At 32.9% G+C, this 26,088-nt stretch overlaps 1 protein-coding gene across 1 annotated transcript in view; it reads right to left on the reverse strand.

Annotated features, from left to right (window-relative positions):
- LOC146539862 (C3 and PZP-like alpha-2-macroglobulin domain-containing protein 8) overlaps positions 1 to 26,088 on the reverse strand; it is a 165,168-nt gene that overhangs the window by 26,387 nt on the left and 112,693 nt on the right. Inside the window, exons 8-11 of the mRNA XM_085207464.1 lie at positions 14,820 to 14,948; positions 14,141 to 14,295; positions 5,297 to 5,414; positions 1,180 to 1,319 (exon numbers count right to left, since the gene is read on the reverse strand). Of these exons, the coding sequence (XP_085063590.1) occupies positions 1,180 to 1,319; positions 5,297 to 5,414; positions 14,141 to 14,295; positions 14,820 to 14,948 (542 nt within the window). The remainder of the gene's footprint in view (positions 1 to 1,179; positions 1,320 to 5,296; positions 5,415 to 14,140; positions 14,296 to 14,819; positions 14,949 to 26,088) is intronic.

The raw sequence follows: 26,088 nt of genomic DNA on the forward strand, positions 1-26,088 counted from the left end.
TCTATTCAGTGTATATAAATTTGTTACTTAACTTAGAACCACTAACTAATGTCTTGTTTCATTTAATCTACATTTATTTATGTAAATGCTGATAAATTAATGTTTTCGTAGATTTATATGCTGTATCCCGTACACAGCAGGGTAGGCAGAGGAAACCTAGCTAAGACACTCCGTTCCCCACTTTCTGTCGAATTCTGGAGGCATTGCGTGTTGAGTCTCAATGCCGACACCAGAGCGAAGAAATGGAAGTATAAACGTAAATGAATATTTCACTTCCTCGAGTGGGGATCGAACTCACAACCGTCGCGTTACAGTCACATCCTTGTGCCGTTCGACGGCCTCAAAGAATACTATATTTTTGTATATTAATAATATCCTTTTTACAGAATACGAAAAGAAAATCCAATGACTTTTTTGCTTTTCTTGGGTGTATTTATATACGACAATCTATAATTAAATAAAAAAATATTCATTAGAAATCAGTACAGCTTTGCCATGCTTATCGGGCTAGACCCTTTAATGTCATAATCTAAGCCAATCGAACTGACAGTAAAACTAAAAAAAATATTTCGGTATTATGTAAAATTACTACCGTAGATATATCAATGCGACATAGTATTTGAATATAAAGCATACATATATTGATTGCAAAACAATATTCATCATCGATAGCAATATGCTAATATTTGATTTAGGATTTCCCAGTTGCATTTCATAGAGCGATTCGAGGATTAAATTAGTTGCTAGTTAGCTTTGAGGGCCTTCAAATACAATAGTAATGTTGAAGCTCGATATTCAATTATTGTTTGTATGGAAAAAATATTTTTATTTTGGCTGAATTCTCAACGTCATGGCGTTAAGTTCCACCAGTCAACTTGCTATAACTGCAGAATCTGGCGTAAAGGTGCTTTAGTGAGAACGGAGAGTAACCACTAGGTTCAGAAGTTTGGCTGCCTACCCAGTATGTACGTTAAAAAAAAATATTACGTTATTTGATATTTCAAATTAAAGGCAAAATTTAAGGAATATTGTTACAAAATAAAAAATATTTCATCAAAATAATTTAAACATTTTAACTCTACTGTAACAATGAAATCGTTCTCTTAGTTTTAAACTAGAAATAAGGCATTTTTTTTAATTTTGTATTAAGGCTTAAAACATAAAAAATATTGGACATACTTCTGATGAGCATCAAAGCGAGTATCTGGGGGAGCTCTGGCACCAATCAAGCACATTAGTGAATCGGGTGGTGCTAGCACTCGTAACTGTAGCGTTGCTCGTGGATACCACCAGCGTCTCTCTTCTAATGCCACTGCCACCTAGGAAGAAGAAAAAAATATTATAATTAACCCAAATGAGTCAAAGATACGATGGTACTGATAGATATATACGATTTCTAGTACAAGCTACAAATTTTCAAAGCACTCCAGAATGTAAAAGAACATACTCAAGAACGTACCAGTGAATTAAATGTTCCCGATTTATATACAACATAAATATAATTGGGAGAACTCAGTCTAGTCTAGTTTTGGGATTTTTTCTTTATTTGTATTTCAAGTTCTCACTTTATGCAAAATTTTGTAGTTGTAAATCATTTAAACTATTAATTGATTCAAAGAAAGCTTAATAAATAAATTTCATTTAACTCAGCTAGGCCTACATTTTAAAGATATTCTAAATTTAGTAAACTTAGTGGAGTTTCTTGTTTATTTAATATTTATCCCAATTAAAAGGCCTTCTGTCTCGTCCTCTGTGAAATTGAACTGACGCCTACAGTGCCTAATTAGTGTAGTGTTGATTTTCAAGACCCATTCTCTTCAGTAAAGGTACCTACGTACGTTCGTAGGCTTTAGGAGAACAGTTGTTTAATTATAAGTTATATTGTATTAAAATTAATTAGCTAGTATTGCCTTTTTATCTAATTTTTTTTCTTTGAAAAGTCAAACTAATGAAGCATACTATTCGCTTTTACAAATAATAATTGTTTCTTTTTGTAAGATAAATATATTTTTTCTTTAATACAATGCTTTTATTAGTATTGTTAACATTTTATAATTCTTATTTAATGATATTTACTGACAGACAGTATCTTTATTCAATTATTAAAATTTTTGTCATTATATATATTCTAGCTTCACGCTGTAAGCTAGTGTTAAGATACTCCGTTTCCTAACATCCGCTGAATTCAGTAGGCATTGGATGTTGAGTGGCGTAACTCAACGCCACGCATTACCTCTACACCAAAGGGAAGAAATGAAACTATTAAATATTTCATTTCTTTATAGATATATAGATAGAAATAGAAAATTAATATTACTTCCACTATCTATGAAGATATCCTACACATTTAAATTAAAATAGTAAATTGTTTGCATATTAATCCAATTTCCATACATACTCCTCCATAATTAAATCTAAATCTCACTTTCATGAAACCAAATGCAAATAGACCTACATGCTCCAGCTAATCTTGCGGGAAATCCTTAGTATACATATTATGAGACTAGTCGTGGTGCAGGGGTCCAGGATTGTGACTTTAGACACGACCGGTTATGGGTTCGATTCCTACTCGAGGAAATTAAATATTTAATATTTTCCATTCATCGCTCTGGTGTCGAGGCAAAGAGCAGAGTTGATTTCACCTTTTGTAGAATAAAAGGTGAGTGAGGAGTGTCTAAACACTAGGTTCCCTTTGCCTACACTGTTATGTGCGTGAATCGAAAAAAAAATTTAGGTAATATTAATAAAATGCTTCGTGGAATTAAGGGTAACGTTCGCGTCCCTTTTAATTAGTACTAATAGGACCTCCAGCGTATACAGTAAAACCCATTTCCTTTTACAAAATTGTATATTTAATTGTTGCTCGCAATTATGCCTATTACTTTTGTAGGCCTAAATCTAAAGGATAAGAAACATTTTCTATTTATACTACAGTTCTTAATGGGAAATATATTTATTAAACCCATATTGAGGGCAGTCGTGGCGCAGGGGCACTAGGGGGGCGCTTTTTTGGTTCTAGTGTCGAGGTAAATCGCGGCGTTGGGTTCCGCCACTCAACACGCAATGTTTTTAGAATTCAGCGGAAAATGGAGAAATATATGTCTTCACAATAAAGTGTCCCTGTGCCTACCCTGCTGTGTACGGGATTCAGCGTGAAGAAAAAAAACTTTTTTAATAATATTTCGGATCCAGGTAGCTACAGAAATGTTTTAGGTACATTTATTAAAACATTATTTTTAAACCCGCCTAATAAGTACATGTAGGTCTCCACAAAGGGCACATTTACACGATTAATTGCAAGCCTTGGGCTCATTTAAATGATAGAATTAATTTTATTACAAAAAAAATGCTTCACGCTACCTTAAACCTTTTGTTAAGACACCTTCACCTAACATCGGCCTTTTTTATATACTTGAAGAAGAAAATGAAAATATTTCATTATCCCGAGTGGAAATCAAACCTCTACCTCTATTTTTAACATACCTACATTAACATTTGTGAAAGATCGATGTTAAATCAATTTGTATAAAGAATTAAAAAACCTTTGAAATAGAAATATCACAGAGTACCATAACACTATTTCTCCATCATAAATCATAATAATTCCTAGCAATAATTGAACCAATCCGAAACTATTAAGCACTAACAGCTATAATACAAGTATCGAGAGATTTAATTACCGGGCAGTTTAATGTATATCAATTTGTATTCGCGACTACAATTAAGATGAGGAACGCTTCATTGGAAATCAATTTTAATATAGAATTATCGTATGTAATACTGATTTGCTTATAAGCTTAAGTTTTATATTATTGTTTTAATGTTTTTATATCAGTTTCGTGCTGTATCTTGCATATAGCGAGGTAGAGGGCACCTAGTGTTAAGACACTCCGTTCGCCACTTTCCACCATTTTTTTTCGAGGCGTTGCGTGTTGACACAACGCCGGGCGTTTGCCATGGTGCCAAAGCGAAGAAATGAACGCCGGGCATATGCCATGGTGCCAAAGCGAAGAAATTAATTTTTTTTTCAGCTTTACGCTGTATCCCGCACACGGCAGGGTAGGCGGAGGGAAACTAGTGTTAAGGCACTCCGTTCCCCACTTTTCGCCCAATTTTCGAGGCATTGCGTGTTGAGTGGCAAAACTCAAACCTTTGCCTCGAGATCAGAGCGAAGAAAAGGAAATATAAATATAGATATATATTTTATTTTCTCGACTGGGGATCGAACCCACATCTGCGTTACAGTCACACCCTTGTGCCCATAGGTCAGGACGGCCTCATGAGGTCCCATTTTCCCGAGTTTGATCAAAACCACAAATGTCGCGTTATGGGTGACTATACGCCAACGCCTGGATCACGATGGCCTCAACGGAATAATTACACTATTATTTACTTTTCATATATAGCAAAAAAGAACACACAGACAGTCAATATTATTAGAAAATGAATGTTTTTCAATTCATTTCATATCAACATAGAATGGAATATGAAGAAAATAAATCGCGACATTCTCCCCTCATATCTGAATTAAAAGGTTGCGGTTTTTGGCGTAGCTTGTATTTTTGCGGTAAATTGTTTGAAAAATTTTGTATAAATGGAATTTGGTAGTTGAAATATGTTTACGGAATAACGATTTACTTTAGGAGAAATATATATGGAAAATCTAAATGTATTGTTGTTATTTCAGTTTTGTCTAAGAATATGTTATATATTCTTTTAATCAAATAAATTAATCAGCTTCGCGTTGTATCCCGCTCACAGAAGGTAAGCAGAAGGAAATCTAGTGTTAAAACACTCTGTTCCATTATCCAAAAATTAAATTTTGTGTCCAAAATAGAAGACTGTTAACAAGTCCGTAACAGCATCGATAATATAAATTTAAGCCCAAATGGTTTCAGTGTTATCGCAATTAAAGCTTCGCTGAGCAAATTCAAGAGTCAAGATTAATAAGTAGGACATCTTTATAATTTTCATCAATTTATATTAAAAATGGCTGGAAAAATGGATTATTAATTTCCATTATTTTAAAGCTTTATCTAAAAAAATGTTTTAGTACGTCGTAGTGTCAAGACACTAGGTTCCCCATTTTCTGCTGAATTCTGAATCTAAGTATTTCTCAAGCTAAAAATACGGTAATAGAATAATAGAATTCCATCACAATATTACACACTTTCGTTTACCTGCGCTATGACTGGCCTACTGGAATTATATGAATACATTTCTATATATTTATGCAATATCTCCTTAAGAGAGTCCAGTCACTCATTTCAGTCGTCATTGAACCTTGTGGACCTACCTCTTTGTGCAGCAGTCGTACGTGGAAGCTGGCCACGTCACTCACAGGCTCGCCCGCCTCAGTGACGTAATAGACGAGAAGTGAACTGACCGGCGCCATGTCAGCTGTCACGGGGAACCTGGGGGTTAAACGGGTGTATTGTTAGAAGATTGCTTGATTTGTGGTTCTATATTAAATTGTTTGGGATTGGGGTTGAAGATAAAATTATTGTTGGAGTTGAAGATAAATGAGATAATAATAGTTTTGATTATAATATTAAAAAATCGTTGCGGCGTAGTGGTGTACAGGGGTGTGCCAATGCCAGTGCCAATTAGGGAGCGGAGTGTCTTAACACTAAAGTTCTCTCGGCCTACAATACTGTATGCGGGATACAGCGTGAATAAAAAAAAAATTCATTTTTAAAACATTTTTCTACCAATTTAAGTTGTAAAACAAATTAAAGGAAAATTCGATTAATACTATTCAAATATTTATATACAAACTAAGGTTATTTTCATTATAGAAGTATAAGAACAATTATAAACAGACAGACAGATATTTAATATCATACGATGACACAAAAAAAACCCTGACATGAAAATTGATAGAAAAACCTATGCCACATTTATATATTGACATGCAAACAAAGCGGTTATGATATAACAAGCGTGACGAGGACTTATCGGCTGTCGGGGCGCCCGGGGCGAAATGGATAGCGTATTGGTCGACCGGGCCGGGACAATGTCGGTTATGTTACGTGTCCCCATTGTCCCCATTGTTGGGGAACAGATTCGAATAAGGTTGCTGGTATTTAATGTTTTCAGGTTATACTGCAGTGCACTGTAGTTTTAGTTTAAATAATAAAGATAAATTAATGCTTAGAGAGCAGTCTCACAAAGTATGAACGCGACAGTTCGATCTCAATCGAGGAAAAATATTTATTCAAATGTATATTTTCATTTATTCGCTCTGGTCACTTAATACGTAATGCCTCCAGATTTCGGCTGAAAGTGAGGAACGGAGTGTTTTAACACTAGGTTCCCTTTGCAACGACAAAGTTCATGATAATAGGTTTAATAGTTTTGGAGTGAAAGGATAATAAACAAATTTACATTCACATTCTTAAAGTTAGTATATTATACTAACTTTAAAAATATTTTTGAATTATATTGTTATAATTTTTTTACAAATTGTATTAATTAAAAATCACACTACTTTTTTATGTTGATATATATATAATCCTGCCTCCCTGGATCATGCCATGTATTTCAGGATGTCGCTGTAATTTTGGTTAACTGCAAGATTTAAACAAAGCGAACAGAATTTAACATTTTCTAGTTAACTTTAACTTCTCTATCTACCGGTATTTTATTCATCAGTACAATATACGTAAAACTTGACTGGGATTTTACGCTTTACATTAACAATTTCGGTGTAGAGTTCCTTCACTCTGTGAAACATAGCTCACGTCAAATATAAAGTACATATATGTCTATAAACTATATTTATATACAAATATATCACTCTCATACATGTGCTGGATTAATCAGTATTAAATTTACTGCGCAGTAATTATTCTTTCGGTCTACTCAATTTTCAATTTCCCTGCATCCGTACTCTATAATTAAATGGACCAAATTTGTTTCAAGGTATTAATGACCTCGGTCTTTTTTTAATAATATCGTCGATTGCTTCTGGATTGATTTATTTTAGAATGTGAAAAAAAACTTATTTAGGCCAGTCCTGGCGCAGGAGTAGAAGCATGTGACTGTAAACGCGACTGGTTGTAGGTTCCTAGAGGACCAATATTTATTTAAATTTATATTTTTATTTCTTGGCTCTATATCGGTATCGAGGTTAACCGTGGCGTTGAGTTCTGCCACTCAACAAGCAATGCCACTGGAATACGGTGGAACATGGGGAACCCAGTAGGTATTTTAAAAATATATTCTCTCTATATACCCTCCAGTATTTGAGATGTAGAAGTACAATTCCCTAACAAATTCGAACTTATCTATCTATATATATATCAAAATTGAACATATCTATCTATATCTATATATATTTGTAATGAAGCATAATAGATTCTACTAATAGAAAACCGTCAGACACAATACATTGACGTTATTCAATGATCTACGACTATCGACCTCCACCACAAACTTTCTCCATTACGGCTCCAGCCCGCCTATAGACGTCTCTTTAACTTAAATTACTTTTGAAGTTTAAATGAATAGTTTCTTAATAGTCTCATAAATGGATATTTAGAAACTACAAGATGTCTCGAGTACGAAAGTTTGTATTTGTTGATGTTTGTTTTTCTATAGTTTAATTACTTTATATTGTTATTTATTTATTAATAGTCGTCGGCCAGTCGTAGCCGAAGGGCACAAGCATGTAAATGTAAACGCGACGGGTTGTGGATTCGATTCCCATATGGGGGAATGAAATATTTTTAACTTTATCGCTGTAGTAACGAGGCAAAGCGCGACTTTGAGTTCTACCATTGAGCACACAAAGCCTCAAAATATTCGGCGGCAAGTAGAGAACGGAGTGTTTTAACACAAATTTTTCTCTGCCTACCCTGGCATATTTGGGATACAGTGTCAAGCTGATAAATAAAATAAAAAAAATGCAATTATAATGTAGAGTCGATTGATCAAAGTCAAATAAAAATTACAAAAGCTCAAATGAAACTAATTACACAAAAAGTTGAGTAATTGTTAAAATTCAATAAGTTAATTTAGAAATGATAAATCATTTAAGCTTTATAGAAAGAAATATTAAAATATCTTCAATCATAAAACTTCCATTTCAAAGCGCTACTTCCGTTCTAATTATATTTCGCTTATTACAATACAATAGTGAGTAAAACGAGCAGCTCATAGAAATCTTGTTTTAGTTGAGTAAATAATATAAATCGCATTTAGTAGGGCAACAGAAAAGAAGAGGATTTAGTTTATATTCTGTCCATTTTAGAGGTATTTTCTATTAAATTTACCTCTACATCCACGAAATACACAATGCCTAGAATTCGATGGAAAGTGGAAAAAGAAAGTTTCTTAACACTAAGTTCCTATGTTCTCTCTGCCTACCCTATTATTTGCAGGATACAGGATGAAGCTGAAAAAATATTCCATCCTTCTTCCTATTAATCCATGCACACTAATTTGTGTTTGGTATGTTTTACAATACCGTAAAACATACCAAACACAAATTTCAGAAAATAAGCATATACTTTTCCTGCTGATGTATATAGCATTTGCTCCATATATTTCTAAATTTATAAGAAAAATTTCATAAAAAAGCCAATAATCTTCCGGGTTGGACAGAAAGATGAAACGGCCCCGAGGGTACCACTGCCCCACATCTTATGAATTATGCTTGTCTTAGAGCGGATCTTTCTTTGGAAGGTTCGAGACTAGGGGGTTTTTGCTACCTTAATAAAAAGTGCAAATATTGCTAGTATAAATATTGAAGAAGTGGTTTTTGAAAATTATATATAAAAACTATATATATCCAGTCTCTTTCATGTATTTTGTTATATTTAAATTTGACTTTATATTTTTTATAAAGACATTATTTGACGTTATATTTGTTAAAATAAAATGTATATATACTTTTTTTGAAAACGTATATAAAAACTTGATCGTAGCAGGATTTGTAATCGCTCCTCCCGGAAACCTTCTAATCTATACCAATAAACCATACGTTCTCTCTCATCAGCTAGGACGACATTGTTAAACGTTTGTTACAACTTATTTATGTTCTTAGCGACTAGTTAATTTCTAAGTGTTGTAATATGGGTTAAAATCACGATTCGTTCAAAATTTTAGACGTTTTCTAAAAAAAAGAAAACCCATGTAATATTTAGGAAAAAGGAGAAAAAGCAAATTATACTTATTTACTTAGATAAACTCATTAAAAAAACCTATTCAACACAAAAAAAAAACACTATAAACGCAATTAAAATACCCATAAACAATATATAAACTAGAAATATAATTTAGTACGGCAGGCACTGCGTTTTAACGCAATAAACTACCCGGGTATTGTCCCGGCGCGTACCGAAACAATTTGTATAACGTCAGCGAACGATACCCGGGGGCATCAAATTACATTGATTCATTAGTGAACCCCTTATTTGTATGACATGGGGTGGGGGGTTATTTTAAATATGTTGCTATTTAATCTGTTCTAGATATTTTTTTTTTCGGTCTAGGCCTAGAGAAATACTTGTTTTTTTAGCTTTATGTACAGGTATGGTATGGTAAGGAAAATGAGAATGGAGGTTAAAACAGTTTTCAAAATAGAATAAAATGGAAAGAAAATTTAAGAGATATTTTTTGTATAAAGGAAGTTGATTTATTTGTAATTTTTTGAACTCCGAATTAAGTATTTTTCAAAATATTATTACTCTAGACAAACTTAAAAGTTTTACCATTAGTCATTAAAAAAGTTTTAAGGTTTTAAGTGTAATTTTGTTACCATACATGGACCATGGATTCTTATATATAAAATCCAATAATTTCTTTTTTTTTGCCGTCATGGCGCAGCAGCACAGCGTGCGAGTTTAAACGCCGTTCTGTTCAATTCCTACTTAAGTGTGAGAGTGTCTTAACACTAGATTTTCCTAGGATCGATCAGATCCATTCATGAACCTATATAATTTTTCACTGAATTCTGAGATGACCGGAACATGACGTTATATTATATCACTAGGCTCTACCTTACAAGATTCATGAGATGGGTGTACTCCGAAACCGTGTTCCAACTTAATCCCAGCAATACATATTGTGAGAAAATCAATACTCCAAACATTCCCATTCCCATTCTCATCCCAGAATCTCAGTTAAAGTTATTTTCGCATAAATCGTAACACAATATGGGAAGTCGGTAAGTTAACATGTAAGGCTTGTGTATGTAAATTAGATGAAAAGACAATAAGCTAACAGTGTATGTTGTGTAAATATAATATTAATTATAGTTTATATTATAATAGTGTGTTTAGTTCTATTAATAAATATTTATTTTATTGCTAAAAAATCCGTTTTATTCTGTAGAAGTGTTCGGTCGATTCAGTTTCATTAACAAAAGTTTTAAATATATTATTATTATTTTTAACGTCAAGCACTTGATATTTCATGAGGTCTTAAACAATTATAAGAAGTTCTTGAGAATAATGAAGAACTTTTGAGCAGCATGACGTGAATAATTTGATAAGATCCAAAATGAAATAATACGCTACTTGAAAATGATAGAATAATTTAAAAAGGAAACCATTCAAACATTTTTATACCGCCATATTAACATCGAATAACAGGAAGTTCTTTCAGAAATATTTTTAATGTTTTTAGAAAGAAAAGGCGCTCGTTGCAGCCATTGTAACGCAGTGGCACAAGCGTGTTCTGAGTTCGATTCCTATTCGGAGAAATTAATAATTATTTATTAATATTTTAATTTATAGGACGGCGTTGAGTTCAGCCACTTAACAGTGTAAATGCAATGTCTAGATGAAAATCAGAAGTCAATTTTATTATAAATATAGACACACACCCCAACAATCAACCCCAAACAACCATTAACAAAAATAATCAAAAACTTGCAAAGCAATGAAAAATAATAAAAATTGTATTTGAAAAATTAATTTACTGGAAAATTTCTCTCTCTCTCTCTCTCTCTCTTCACGGACGGGTCCACTAACGAGGTATAAATCACCAATGTACGAATAAACAAAGTCCATAGTATGCGTTATGACCGGCGAGGAGCATTCATCACACACATAATCTTGTTTCCGGTCTGACACGGACGTATTGGACGATATATCTCTTTTATATTTTTCGTTTTGATTATTTTTATTTGTTTTTGGTTTTAAAAGTGTGTGGAAAAGTTATTTATAGTAATTGGTAGGAGTTGGCTATTGGTTAAGTTTGGATTTTTATTATGTTTCATTATTTATTTCTTTACCATAAATTTTAGTTCTCTTAACTTTGAGTAATTTATTATTATATTGGGTGGAAAGAAAGGAACCTATTGTTAAGACATTCCTAATCCTAGGTTCCTTCTGCCTATCTATGCTATACGGTAAAAAAGGTGAAGCTGTAACCGAGCCCAAAAGCACAGTTTATGCAACCAAAATAAAAAAAAACTCCTATATAGAAACAGAAACGTTCACCGAGTTTAATTCGAACTTGAAACCATCGTTGTTTGTATGTCATGTCCTACTAAGCGAAAATAAGTGAAAAGTGTGACACTACATAAAATCACTTCATTAAATGTCACGAGCGAGTAAAAAAAAATATCAACTCAATTAGTGTGGCTTTCACCGTAACGTCCTAACATTTTTCAGAGGAGCGACGCCTAATTACCTTAGAGCTTATTTTAACGCTACTTTTTATGCGTCCATTACTCTTAGAATGCAATTTTCAGGGACTAATTATCGAAAGCTATAAAAATAAAGTTTAACGATCGTCAATACGCTTTCTTGAGGCCGTCGCGGCGTAGTGGCACTAGCGTGGAACTGTGAACGCGACGGTTGTGAGTTCACTCGAGAAATGAATTATTATTTATTAATATTTCTTCGCTCTGGTAACAAGGCAAGGCGTGGCATTTAGTTTGGCCACTCAACACTCAAAAATTAGGGGGAAAGTGGGGAACGGAGTGTCTTAACACTAGGTTCCATTTGCCTGCCGTGCTCTGTGCGGGATACAGCGTGACGATGAAAAAAAGAGTTTTCTTTTGTTTATAGAAGACAGACGATGATGCCATAATTTTTTTTACTGTAAACCTCATTAAAATATTCCAGATTGAACAAATGGTGCATCAAAAATGTTTCTTATTACGACTACAAAACGACAGGATGACATTATAATAATGGGATATACAATTTTTTTTAATGCTTTTCATTGCAATTAATTTTAATTATTTCAATTTGGTTTCAGTAAATTATTGCTGATAATGACGTTCGTGGGACTCGTCCTATTCACTTTTGTATTTCGATTGTTTATTTTCTCACATTTTTACAGGTTTTGGAATATACAGGTGTCCCAGGAGTCAACAATAAAACGAAACCAGGTGAGAGACCAAGTCGTGACAGTTATGAGAAAAATATAAAAAAAAATCTTTGTCATGTATTTTTCATATTATATTGATTTTAAAAAATATTGGAAAAACCGACACCCTGTGATGATTTTTCAAGTCCTAAGACTACAAATACTACTCTTTCTTCATTTTTTTTTCTGTAATGTAATCATGAGTAACCCTTCTGTGAATTACAGTTTAAGATTTAAACATACCTGCATCAGTTTTCAATAAAATGTGGTGTTTTTGCCAAACATTAAATTCAAAATATTTACTACACCCTACTTTAACCGACTGTACTATAAAAAAAATGTACTACACTGTTTTTGCAAGTAACTTTAAAAGTTGGCGCATCTAATCTGGATTCCAAAATGGTACAACACTTGCTGGATTACTTCTTTGTTGAAGAGAGAAAAATCGAAATACACGATAATCGGGATGACGTTCAGCTTTTTGGTATCTTTTCCGATACATTCTAGCTGCAGCATTTGCGTTACATAACCATTCTCCAAGAATTAAATGCATATTGGCAATGTGTCAAAGACCGAGTATATGGCCTGCGAGAGCCCGGACTCGAGCACTGTCCTTATAAATCCTGGGCCAGCCCATGATGATATGTCTTTCATGTGTCCATTTTTTGTCCATTTGACTTTTCTTTTGATTCACCTTGCATACTACGCAGAGGAGATGTAAGTCCTCCAAATAGTTAATTTTAGGTTTCCGACCCGGAGATCTTGGATGAAATTCTTAAAGGATCACATTGTTGTCCATCGGTCTGTACGTCTCTACATCTCTCAAGACTGTTTATCAGAATATGAAATGAATATCAAATGTCCAGGACTTACACAGAGAAAAAGCTTAAGCATATAATTTTAATAAATGGTATTATGTATAACTTTTGACCATGTTCGTCTACCAAAAAAAAATTATGATATTGTGTGTTGCATTTAGTAAATAGGAAAAACTTAGAAAGAATTATTTGTTTCTATAAATATTAAACATTAATGAAAAAAAAAGAAACGTATTAAAATTACAAAGATTTTGTATATAGCAAATAATAGTACTTAACGATTATGAAAATCGATCAGTCTCTCAAAGAAGTAGAACTTCATATGAACTCCTTAATTATTCAGCCTCCAGACATACGGTTTTGTTTCACAAAAGGTAAAATGTCATATTAATTAATACGAATGAGTCGCGTGTAATGAAACCCGTTGTAAATGTACACGGAATTAGATTAAGCGGAATGGGGATGTGACCGCCGCTCGGTGTGGCCGTCATAAATAATATGTTTTTTTAGGCTTCAATTTATTTAAGTAGACTTGTGAAATATGTAGGTGTGTATTTTTATTTTAAATATTTAAAATTCCGCTCGCCCATGGCGGTAACAGAAGTAGGGGGAGACCTCGGTTGACTTTAGACAACACTGTATTAAAGATACTGGAGGAAGGTCACTTGGAAAGCATAAAGATCCCCTGGTAGGGATGTATGAGGAAGATGACATTGGACGAGGTGAGAGATGTATTGTGTAGCTAACTTTGCAGCGTGAAGTTAAGTTATGTCGTTCAGTGGTTAGGTGTTTCTTTAGAATATGGCACTCTGAGGGTGTCAGTTGATAATTAATTTTTATAAGATATACTTCTTGCTGCTTTATATAATGAGCTTTACTAGTTTCCTAAATAATCAAATAAATAATCAAATAGTAGACGCGACAACAACGTATACAAGAATTGGAATATATAAAAAAAATGACTTTTTTTTTTCCATACTAAAACTAAGACTTACGTATAATTAAATCGGCACAAGTTCGAATTATTTCCAGGATTGGGAGCTGGTACAGCTGCCCAGTGGACGGCGCGCCCTCCACTCGTGACCGCTGTCAGTAACCTTTGCCTGCATCCGCATGAGGACCAAACACTTGCACTGGCTATGCCACCGGCCTGGTGATTTTATATAATGGTTAGTATCGAAATATTATTAGCTTCACGCTGTATCCCGTATGCAGCAAAGTAGGCAGAGGGAACCTGAGGAACTACTCTTATGACATTTTCATTCCTCATTTTCCTCTGAATTCGAGAGGCATTGCGTATTGACTGCAGTAATGCATCAGGTAATGGAGAAAGTGTCTTAATAGGAGTGGAGTGTTTTAATACCAGGTTCCCAAATTCCCTCTTCATAGCAGGGAATGTAGAAGCTTGAAAGCTTGATGCAGTGTGAAGCAAAAAAAAAGGAAAATGTTGTTTTTTACGTTTTATAGAAATTTTGACTATAAAAGACTGCCTATAAAAACAACTAGAAGCTAGAAACAACAAAATCAATAAAAAAATACAATAACATCACAATCATTAAAAAAAAAATGAAACAGGTAAATTGAAATTTCACAACACAAAAGATAATTATATTATAATTTAAACTTGAAATTTAATTTTAATTGAATTTCCTTCAAAAGTTTCATATTTCATACCTGTAGCGGCGTTGGCAAGTTTTCAACGAGCAGGTAGCATTTCGACGTGGAGTTCCACCGGCGTATACGTTCGCGCGCTAGTACGTAGTGTGTTTCTATCTCCTTTCCTTCCACAGCGACTAACTCCGCCTGTGAGGAAAGAAATAAATGATTTTTCTTAAGTATTGTCTCTTTACTCGTAAAGATATATATATTGGTGATGAATTTCTTATAGAGGTATTGGTTTCTTTTAATTAAAATCTGTATCAAAGCAGTAAAACTTATTATTGACAATATTTTAACTATTTATTGGAATATACTAATTATTTCTTAATACTTTCATTTCTTCCAAAGGAAAAGCCTGGCGTTTAGTTCCGCCACTCAACACGACATGCCTCGTAAAATTCAGTGAAAGGTGGGGAACGGAGTGTCTTAACACTAGGTTCCCTCTGTCTAACCTGCGATATAAGGGATACTGTGAAGCCGATTTGATTTACTTTATCTATATATATAAAAGGACTTGTCCTCACTGACTGAGGTAAGACGCACGCACAGCCGTAACCGCTGATGGTAGAAACGTGAAATTTAGACAGATGTTTACTTTTGTAATCTGGACATCCATTAAGAAGGGATTTTGAAAAATTTTAACCCTAAAGGGGTAAAATAGGGGTTCAAAGTTTGTATGGAAAATAATTTAAATCGACACCGATTTTTATAAAATTTGAAATTTAGATTTTTAAAAGTATTTAATTGAACACGTGTTTCATCGTTTTCTAGAATTCTCGCCCTAAGGATGCAAATAAGGGGTTGGAAGTTTGTATGGAATAATTCTTAAATCGCCACCGATTTTTATAAAATTTGAAATTTAGACTCTTAAAAATATTTCATGGAACACATGTTTCATGGGTTATTAGAATTCGCTAAATACGCAAGCGAAGCTGCGCGCGTCCGCTAGTTTTGTATATTTATACATAAATATAGAATATCAAACCAATATTCAAACCACTAAGTATGACATATCGGGACAAGTTATTTTATTAAGCTACTATTTTTATTACTTCTTCGTATTCTAACGTTGGGTTGTCTCGTAAATATAGAGACGTTATCCTCGAGTCGCGTGCTTTCTACTGATACGGAATTTTATTACATTTTATTTTCATGTTTATTGCCTCTTCTATATCGAGAAGCCCTCTTAGGAGTATGAAAATATTACCTTTCGTGGTGAAAATGAATTTCCATTCTATCTATGTTTAGAATCTCGTATAAATATTTTGCTTTTTTTTCTGTATCGCACAGACATGTTGTAAATGTTTTGTATTGAATACTTAAAAAGATTAAATACAATTAATTATTATTCAAACAGTTATAGTTATCGTAAAAAAAGTTAAATCTGTTAAATTAATTAAAATATAAGAATGATAATTTGCAAAATTCCTTTCTAACACAATTATTTCTTTATTTTTTTTATCGCAGCCATGTTTAATTGCCAAAAGTTTCTTCGTATCTGTCAAAATTATGTGCGGCCAGCAAAAAGCATGAAAAAGCCAAAGTAAAAACACGGCGATCTACACATTAAGTAGAATCAAAAAAATAAATATTTTACTGAGCGAGAATCGAATTTACAACCATAGCTTATTGCTTATTGTATATAATCATGAAATAACTGCTTAACAATGTCATTATAGACACTAGTATTTACTTATAGAAAAATACTTTAGAAAATAACAAAAAGAAACAAAATACAATAGTTGAAGCCTGAAATATGAGCTGACATAAACTGAAGATTGCTTTCACATGTTGGTTGTTCGCTTTTTCATCGCCAAATAGCATTTACACTCCTGTACTGTATCGTATCTCACGCTACGTCTACGTTGTTATTCTTATGGTAAAATATGGAACACGTTATATGTACTGGAATATGGATAATCTAATATGTTTGTTTAAATTTTTATAGCATCTAGACTAGATACTTTTTCAGCTTTCGCTGTATCCTGTATGTAGCAGGGTAGGTAAGGAGCTTAGTGTTAAGGCTCTCCGCTCTCCAATGTGTGAGTGAGTGAAAATATTAAATATTAATTCATTTCCTCGAGTGGGAATCGAACCCACAACAAATCGCATTCCATCTTGACACAATATATTTTTTTATTTGCACGCACTCTCCACGTATGCCAGGAATTTCTTGTTCTCCCATTATTTTCATTCCGAAGGTTTCCAGGTTATTGTTACTAAAGTCAAAGTAAATTCCGTTTATTTGACGAAACCACCTAAATATTTATATTTTACATAGATATGTAAGTAATTGATAAATCTATAACAATGAAGTTATAAATAACTTATCAATATATATTGTAAAAATAACATTTTTTCATCTAAAAATAGAAAAACGAAATACAGTATGAAAAAGCGATGTTCATCTTTTCTCAAAGCAATACGAGCGAACGGGGTCTCGTGCCAAATTTACTGGAAGTCCACTTCAAAAGAAGTCCGGGGGGAGGCGACGGAATTGCACAGCGGTCACTTCTGTAGCAAAATAATATATAACATTGATACTTAACATTCAGAGATGTGTTTCTGATGTAGGAATGAACTGCTATTTGTATACAGGGTGGAATTGTCAGCACCACTTTAAATGAAACCACAGTTTTAACTACTCTATAAAAGCCTAATATAATTCAGAAAAAAAATAATTCCCAAAAATGAAAAAGTTATTTTTTCAAACAAAATAAATAATAAGATTATCGTTTTAAAATAAAACGACATTTGTAAAGTATAACATAGGCACGCACACACTTACTTGTCAAAGCGGCAACGTCGCATACGTATGTGTGCGTGACACGAAATACAGGTATGGATAAAAATCGTGAAATGAAAAAAAAATCCTATGTCCAAACTGTTGAGGTACCTTGATTAATTTTTTTATCTCTGGGTTTGAAATATTTTACCCTCTATGCCGTTTCAGTAAAAGAAGCGCTGCCTCTTCCATCCTGTATACATATATGGCTCTGCTATGGGCGTATCCTGCCCATAGCAGCATAGCAGACCCTGGGAACCTGATGTAAAAATATTTCGTTCCCATAAAGATTTCCCATTTGCTCTATCGTTCCCTAATTTGTGAAAAATTATGGAGGTATTGCAAGTTGAGTGGCGAAATTTAACGCCGCATTTCGTGTGCATTTGATTTACGTTAATAAAAATTATTATTTTAACGATTTTTTTTTAATAGTGCCTTTAACATATTAGTGAAGCCAGGCAATCAAAAGCGACCTACGTAAATGCGTAAGGTAATGGGTTCGACTTTCATTTGAGGAAATTAAATATTTAAAATATCCAGAGTTCTGTGAAAAGTAGGGAACGAACGTGTCTTAATGGGAACCGAGTGTGTTAACACTTAGTTCCCAGTTTCCCTCTGACTACCCTGCTATATCTATACTAATATAATAAAGCGGAAGAGTTTGTTTGTTTGTTTGTTTGTTTGAACGCTAAGATCTCTGGATCTACTGGTCCGATTTACTATGTTTTTGTTTTGTATGAAAGCTGCATTCTTCAGAAGTGCTATAGGCTATATAACATTACATTATACATATATACTAATAAATTAAAATATTTTCTAATTTGACATGAAATTTATTCTGCCATGTTAATAACAACCGTCGTCGCTACGCGACCGCGTTCGTTACCGCGTCATTTTGATATTCACCCTTATGAAAATAAATATAAAATAGTCACTTTTAGCATTTCATCTAGATTGAAATTATATTTCTATAGAAATTATATTCTTATATTTCAAGCAGGCGTAGCCGCGTCCGGGTCCGCTAGTGCAGTATATAGCGTGAAGCTAAAAAAGGACATATTACTTCTATTGAGAATAAGTGGCCTTGATGGCGTCACTCAACAGACAGAAAAATATAGCACTATGTCACGTATCCCTAGATCCTTTCTAAGTACCACGCAAAATAAAAATAAAAATATTATACATATAATATATACTTCGAACATTAATTACTCTTCATTTTTTATTCTATTTTTTATTACCCTCTGGAAAATGCCAACATAAAATACCGTTTACAGATTAAATCTGAGCAAGGGAGGGTTTAATCCTGTTATTTATCCTTAAACCTTCTCCCAAGGGGGTGAAAGTTTTTAAAAACACAGCAAACTTTATTCAAGTTGGCAAAGTGTCGCCAGTTTAATGAGATTGATCAAAAAGATTTACTTAACAATTTTGCAAGTGGAGATGAGGATGCTAACGTAATTTAGGAACTATGTAAATTGATTTAACTTACATATTTCTTAAGATCGTCGTACAGTAGAGAAACAAGGGTGTGACTATACGGTCGGTTGTAAGATCGATTCCCACTCGGGCAAATGAATTATTATAAATGAATATTTTCATTTTGTTGCTTTGGTACCAAGGCAAAAAGAGATGCCTTAAGTTCTATTAAGTGGGGGAACCCACTCAACACGCATTGACTAGAAAAAATCGCCGAAAAGTGGAGAACAGAGTGCTTTAAAACAAATTTCCATGTGTATGTTATTTATTAGTCTCTACTGATCGTTTATACTAAATTGACCTCAAGGAGAAAATAAAAAAGCCACTTAACCTCGACATCAGAGCGAAGAAAATATTAAAATATTAATTTCCTCGAGTGAGAATCGATCCCGTAACCTGTCCCATTCCCAGGATTATGCACCTGTGCTATTAATTTAAACTTTAGATGTTCACAAAAGAGCATGTTAGGTATGCCGTATAATAGTTACATGATATGTTAAACCACATTGCATCTAGTTTAGTGTGTGCTCGTAGTACTCTCTTGTAGGGTGTACAGTTTCATATGCTAACAAAGGAAGCATGTAAAATGAATATAAGGCTTTAATTTTATCACCTTTAACATAAAGTGTATGGAAATATGGCGTTCATATTATTATTAATTATCATTAGTCTGTTTTAATGAAAAAAATCTTAAAAATATGAATTTGCGGCGTTGTGTTCCGCTCAAAAGACAATGCTTTCAGAATTCGTTGGATTATAGGGAACGGATGTGTCTTAATGATAGCGGAGTGTTTAACACTAGGTTCCCAAGTTATCTCTGCCTACATTACTATGTGCGGGATACAGCGTGAAGCTAAGAAAATATTTTTTGCACTTTTGATAACATTAAGATATCCAATCAGGTAGGGAATGCTATACTTTATTTTTTCATTGCAATAGCGAAGAAATTATAGTATTTAAATATTTGGAAACAGAGAGACGCTACAGGTTATAGGTTCGATTCTCTATTCCGATATAAGAGAATCGAACACCAAACAGTCGCACACTTCTACTGACCTCAAAATATATTTTTCCAGAAAAAACGATATGTGCATATTTTATGTATATATAATAAAATATATATTGTTATTATAGCAACACATAAATAAAAGTTAACCATTCCAAGACCACATTCGCTTGCCAAGCACCTAACTTGGAATGCTCACCGCGCGCCGGCGCCGTACGAGTACGGAAAGTTGAAAACTTATGCACGGCTGCTATAAAACACGATTATTGTAGTTTTACGACCTAAATCTACGTTTTATTTTATAGTGCTACATCACTATTTTTTATGTTTATTTATATTTGTTTATTAATAGATGATAGTTTCTTTTGTGTGTTTATATTTTCGTATATTAGGTTTTGTATTGAGTATTAAGTATAAATATAGATATACTAGTGTACCCGAACGCGGCTACGCCCGCTTGAACTATACGAATATTTATGAAATTATTTTCAGTTTTCAATAGAGAGATGCGTTAAGCAAACTCATTTTATGTGACGTTTTCTAACAACAAACTTTGCAAGCCGTTGCTTAGCAACGGTCGCATAGCGACGGCTGTTATTAATATTAATATATAGGCGGAATAAATTGCGTGTCAAATCAATAAGTATTTTAATATATTGGTATATATCGATAATATTACAAATAGTATTATATCGATATCGATAATATTATAAAAGTATCCTATGTTCATCCCGGGACTCAAGTATCTCTATATGGGTATTTTATCACAATTAAATTAGCGGTTTGGCCCTGATTGCGTAAAATACAGACAGACAGAGTTACTTTCGAATTTATAATATAGGTATGGATAACAAAAAAATCATTGATAGTTATATAATAAGACTAGACACTAATCTTAAGTTGTTGCAACTTACCTTACAGTGCACGAGGATAAGCATATGCATATAAACGTTGCAAGTTATAAGCCCGGGGCAAGTTTAGATTTTCATTCAAAATTATATTCTAAGTTGTATTTACTGTCACAAAAACATAATGAAAATATAGTTGTAGTTTTTCACTCTAGAAAGGCTTAATTTTATTAAATTATGCATTTTAGTAGAGATCTACTTGTGGAGTGTCTTAATATAATTTCAATTTCATGCAGTATTAAAAATGCTTATAATTATACAGCCTGGGATCTATATATTGTATTGTAACACCTTAATAAAAATAAAATATTTAATTAAAATTTCATAAAAGAAATTTATAAGAATTCGAAAAGTTATCTAACAATATAAAAATAAACAGAAAAGTTTGCTTCACAAATGGAAAAAATTAAAAACATGGCGTCGAAGGGAAATGTTGCAGTGCGTTGGTACCGAGCCAAAGGAGGTGGCACTGCGGAACTGAAATTAATTTTCTTTATTAATTTTATTAACATAACAACAAGTATTAATAAAGTCAACGTATATTTTTCATAATAACGATATATTTTTGAAATTTTATTTTAAGAAAAAATATTCGGAGATTTAAATATAGTAAAAACATAACGTTAAAGTATCTAACTTTGGATTTAGTGAATATAATATCTATATCTACGTAAAAGGTGATTATCTACAAAATTCGACAGAAAGTGCTCTGCTGTGTGCGGGATTCAGCGTGAAGCTGATCTACTTAAAAGGTTTTTCACTTGTAAAATAAAATAATTATATTCATTTTGCTTATTTTTTGTATAGGTACCTACGGTTTTCGCATTACATGAGGTGGAAGACTCTTCCTCTAGAGTTGGGATATCGAATATATTTAATATTTTTCATCTCTGTGATACGTCTAAAGATGTCTCAAATGGAGACAATTATTATTAGTCATAAAATAATATCTTTTACGCATCTGTCTATTAAATAAAAAAAAACCTATGATATCTAAACTTAAAACTATTATGTTTTACATGTCATTTCTTTGAATAAAACTATTTAAGTACTTTGCGAATTTCTAGTAAAACTTATCAGAATATTTTTTAAGGAAAGCTTCGTTAATTTTAAATCGTCCACAGTTTGTTTGTGAGCGTGGAAACTTTGTAAAAGGACTTTGGAAGACAGCCACAGCTACAGAAAATTAACTCAGAAAGCTATAATTTATAAAACAGTTTTAAGTGGTCATTAGCAATTATGGAGAGGACTTTCTTGTAGTAACTCGTATAAGCTTAAGAGAGCTTATTATTAGCTAAGTTGTGTATTAAATATGTGGTTGATAGAAACTATGGATAACAACTTTAGATAAGATTTACTTATTATTATTAAAGTTGACAATTTTAAATATGCGGACATATGCACTCATTTTGAATGAAATGAACTACAAATAAGTTTCTAATTTTATTCTATGGAATAGCTAAAAAAAATTAAATTTTAGGATTTTTCCTTTATTTGTATTGTAAGTTCGCACTTCGTTGACTTAGATAATTAATAAAAAAATAATAATAGAAAGATAGACCTTAATATGATATTAATTTCGGCTTAATAGCTCTACGCGATCTTGAGATAAATGGTCGTGACAGACGGACAACAAAGGGATCCTATAAGGGTTCCGTTTTTACCTTTTGAGGTACGCAATCCTAAAAACAACTTAAATATTGGCGACAAGTACTATGTGTCGTATAGCTGCGTTTTCACAATTTTCCACGTTATAATTGACTAGTGTTGAGCGGCGGATCACAACGCCGCGTTTTATAGATTACATTAGATTAAGATCAATATTTTCATTTCCATTTAGCTGTTTGTAATTTAAATTTCTCGTCTTTTTATTCAACTATACTATTAAAATCAATGTTTCCTAAGCAAAGTGTATGTAATGTGATAGCAGCACACATCCATAGATCCAATTAGCGTCGATTAGTTTGACTTGGGCAGACTTTGGAAAGTTTGCTCGAGGTTGTCTTGCGTCTTATGCAATAGAGGAAGCAGTAAGTAAAAGATGTATCTACCATATATGAATATAGTAAAACTTACGTTTTGGACTTTAATACTAATGATGATATACTTTTATTAAATTAGTGAATCAATTTTACATTTTTAAATATAAATTATTGTATAAAAAAATACATTTAAAAATATAAAAAAACTACTCTTCCGAGGGCGGGACAAGGGTCCAAGCCATCGGTGGCTAGGGCTCCAGAGAGAGGTACCTCCGCACAATACGTGCCGTCTCAAGTAACACTGCCTTCTGTATCCGGTTCTTGGTCCAACAGCTAAGCGATAGCCTCTTAAGGTGTTGGTCGAGGCCCACTAGGACTCTATGGAATCTACCATGCAGCTCTTTGCTCTTCCATACAGCCATGCGATCAGAAGTAGTAAGTACTACAGGCCAACGACAGTTCTCTTTGCCCAAGGAAAGAGGAGTAAGTCCTAATTATTATTAACTTAATACAATTTTCAACTTAATTTTATATAGCAATATAGATAGAAAAATCACTCACAGTATTTAGACATTCCATTCCTTATGAGCCGCCCAATTTTAATTTCTTTTTGTATTTTGACTAGTATAGCTATACAATTCATTGTTCTGAGTAGGAATTGAACCCACAACCGCGTTTACTTGAATGGAATGGAGAATTGTAGAGTGGATAAGATAGTATTAAAATTATTTTATTTTCCTTGCAAGATAAATCTTAGCGTTGAGTTCCCCTGCTCTTCACAATGTCTCGAAAATTGGGCGGTGTGTGGCGGACGCAGTGTTTTAGCACTAGGTAACCGCTGCCTACATTGTTATATGTGGAATATAAGGTGAAAGCTAAAAAATATATGTTTTTAAATCATGCAAAAATTCTTAAAACTCATCTTAATAACTTACACATTATAGAAAGTATGAAAAGTGAATTGAACGTAGCGCAGCAAATCCAATCAATGTGGATTAATGAAATTAGTCTGGCAAGGGCTGACTTCGCTAAGTTGCCAGTGGTCTTGCAAATCTTGTAGACACGATTAAGGGTATTAATTATATGCTTGCGTCATTTGAAAACTTTTATTAATATAGATTTTTTTCAAATATTGCTTGAAAAATTCAGCTTTACGCTTTCTCCCGCATATAGCAGGGTTGGCAGCGGGAACCCAGCGTTAAGACATTTTCCTCATTCTACTGAATTTTGTAGGTGTAACTCAACGCCGCATTATCTCGACACCAGAGCAACGAAATTAAAATATTATTTTGGTTGAGTTTCATTATATAGGCTCATATGCTACTAAGCACGAATTTTTCAACCATTTTTCTCCTAAGATAAATACATAGTATGTTGAGTGGCAATACACAACGTGACGGAGAGTTTAATTGGACGCGGTGAAGGATTAATAATAATATCGTTTCAATAATACGATATCGAATCCACAACCTTCGCTTTATTTATAACTTTTAGTTGCGTCAATAACTATTTCGTCCTTTTAATATTTGATGTTGTCAAATTCAACTGATAAATCATTAGTGTTCATTAATAAATACAGTATCATAAATACAATTATTATCTAGTTCTCTAAACTAAATTGGTAGTCAATAATTAGCAATTTCTCACTAATTGTTGATACCGAACATTTACTATCTACTAGAAATCTAGTTAGATATATAGTAATTGTAATTTATCTATTATTTTATTGATTAATTATCTATTTGATGTTTAATTATATCAATTTATCTTTTTCCAAGCCAAACTTAATATTAATTTTATTTATAAAATCAAAAGAACTACTTTATGACATTTTTTAAAAGTTTTATTTTACACAAAATACTTTTTAGAAAACTTATAAAAATTTGGACGTAGCGGGATCTGAACTCGCGTCTCATGAAAACCGTCCAAACGCTCTTGCCACTAAACGGTATGGGTTACGTTTACGTTTTCTTAAAAACAACAAAAAAAAAATCCTTTTTTAGCATAAAATATACACACGTATATTACATATTAAATAATAATGTATGTATATTACATAATAAAAATAATATAATTAGAGATAGAGCTGCCCTGTTAAAATAAACTAGACTATCCAAATCGAATCTTCAACTTCAATTAATGATCTCGGGATAGACCACAGTCTACAAATCCGCCAAATGAATTGATTTCGAACTAAATTTCAGCTTAGCCTAACCCTTTGAGCAACGGTTTGGTTTCCGATGAGCAAATTGGTAAGTTTCGAGCAAATGATAGCGTAAACTGGCGTTTTCTAATAATGTTATAGACATTAGTTAGATATTGGTGTGATGGCCTGTAAAGTGATAGGTTGTGAATTCGATTCCCATTCGTGGAAATGAAATATTTCGTTAATATTTCCGTTTCGTCGCACCAGTGTCAGAGCATACGGCGGCGTAGAGGCACTTTTACGATGTAGCATACCTAGTCACTTAATTATACATTCAATTATAATATTTTTGAATTGTTATTCTAAACTGAGAAAAATATATATTTGTTAGACAACGTATAAAATTTTGAATGGAGTTGGACTCGAACCCGCACCTTTTGGAATTCATCAAAGCATCCTGACTACAGCACAGCTATGCATTCCTTTCAAGCTACCTCGAATTCTTATACGATAACAAGATAAAAAAGTTATAACAAGCGTAAAAGAATTTCGATGTAGCTTAATAACAACGATCTGAGAATTGGACCGACTTGGGTTTCCAAGAAGCGCGGACTCGAGTACAAATAATTATAAATTTACCATATCTTTAAGAAATGTAGATGGAAATAGTCAATTAAACAGTTTAACAAAAGAATTATAACAACCTGGTCTGGGCATTGGAATCCAAGGAAAACCCAACCTAGAAATTTTACTAACAGAAAATTTGCCACGAAAAGTGAAAAAAAAAAACATTTACACGATCACATTTATTCAAAGCGAAAGTTCATGCCCCCCCTAGAAAATATCTCTCGATACGCCCATGCCTGTGCCCATCTATTACAAAAGTGACAGCAGACAATAACAAATGTGATAGTGTTTTTATCCATTTTTTTAATAAATATTAGTCATTACGAAAAATTGAAGAAAATTCGTTTTAGT

The sequence above is a fragment of the Heliconius melpomene genome, chromosome 3 (genome assembly GCF_056956725.1).
Source record: "Heliconius melpomene rosina isolate 202511_hmr_F chromosome 3, ASM5695672v1, whole genome shotgun sequence".
NCBI lineage: Eukaryota > Metazoa > Arthropoda > Insecta > Lepidoptera > Nymphalidae > Heliconius > Heliconius melpomene.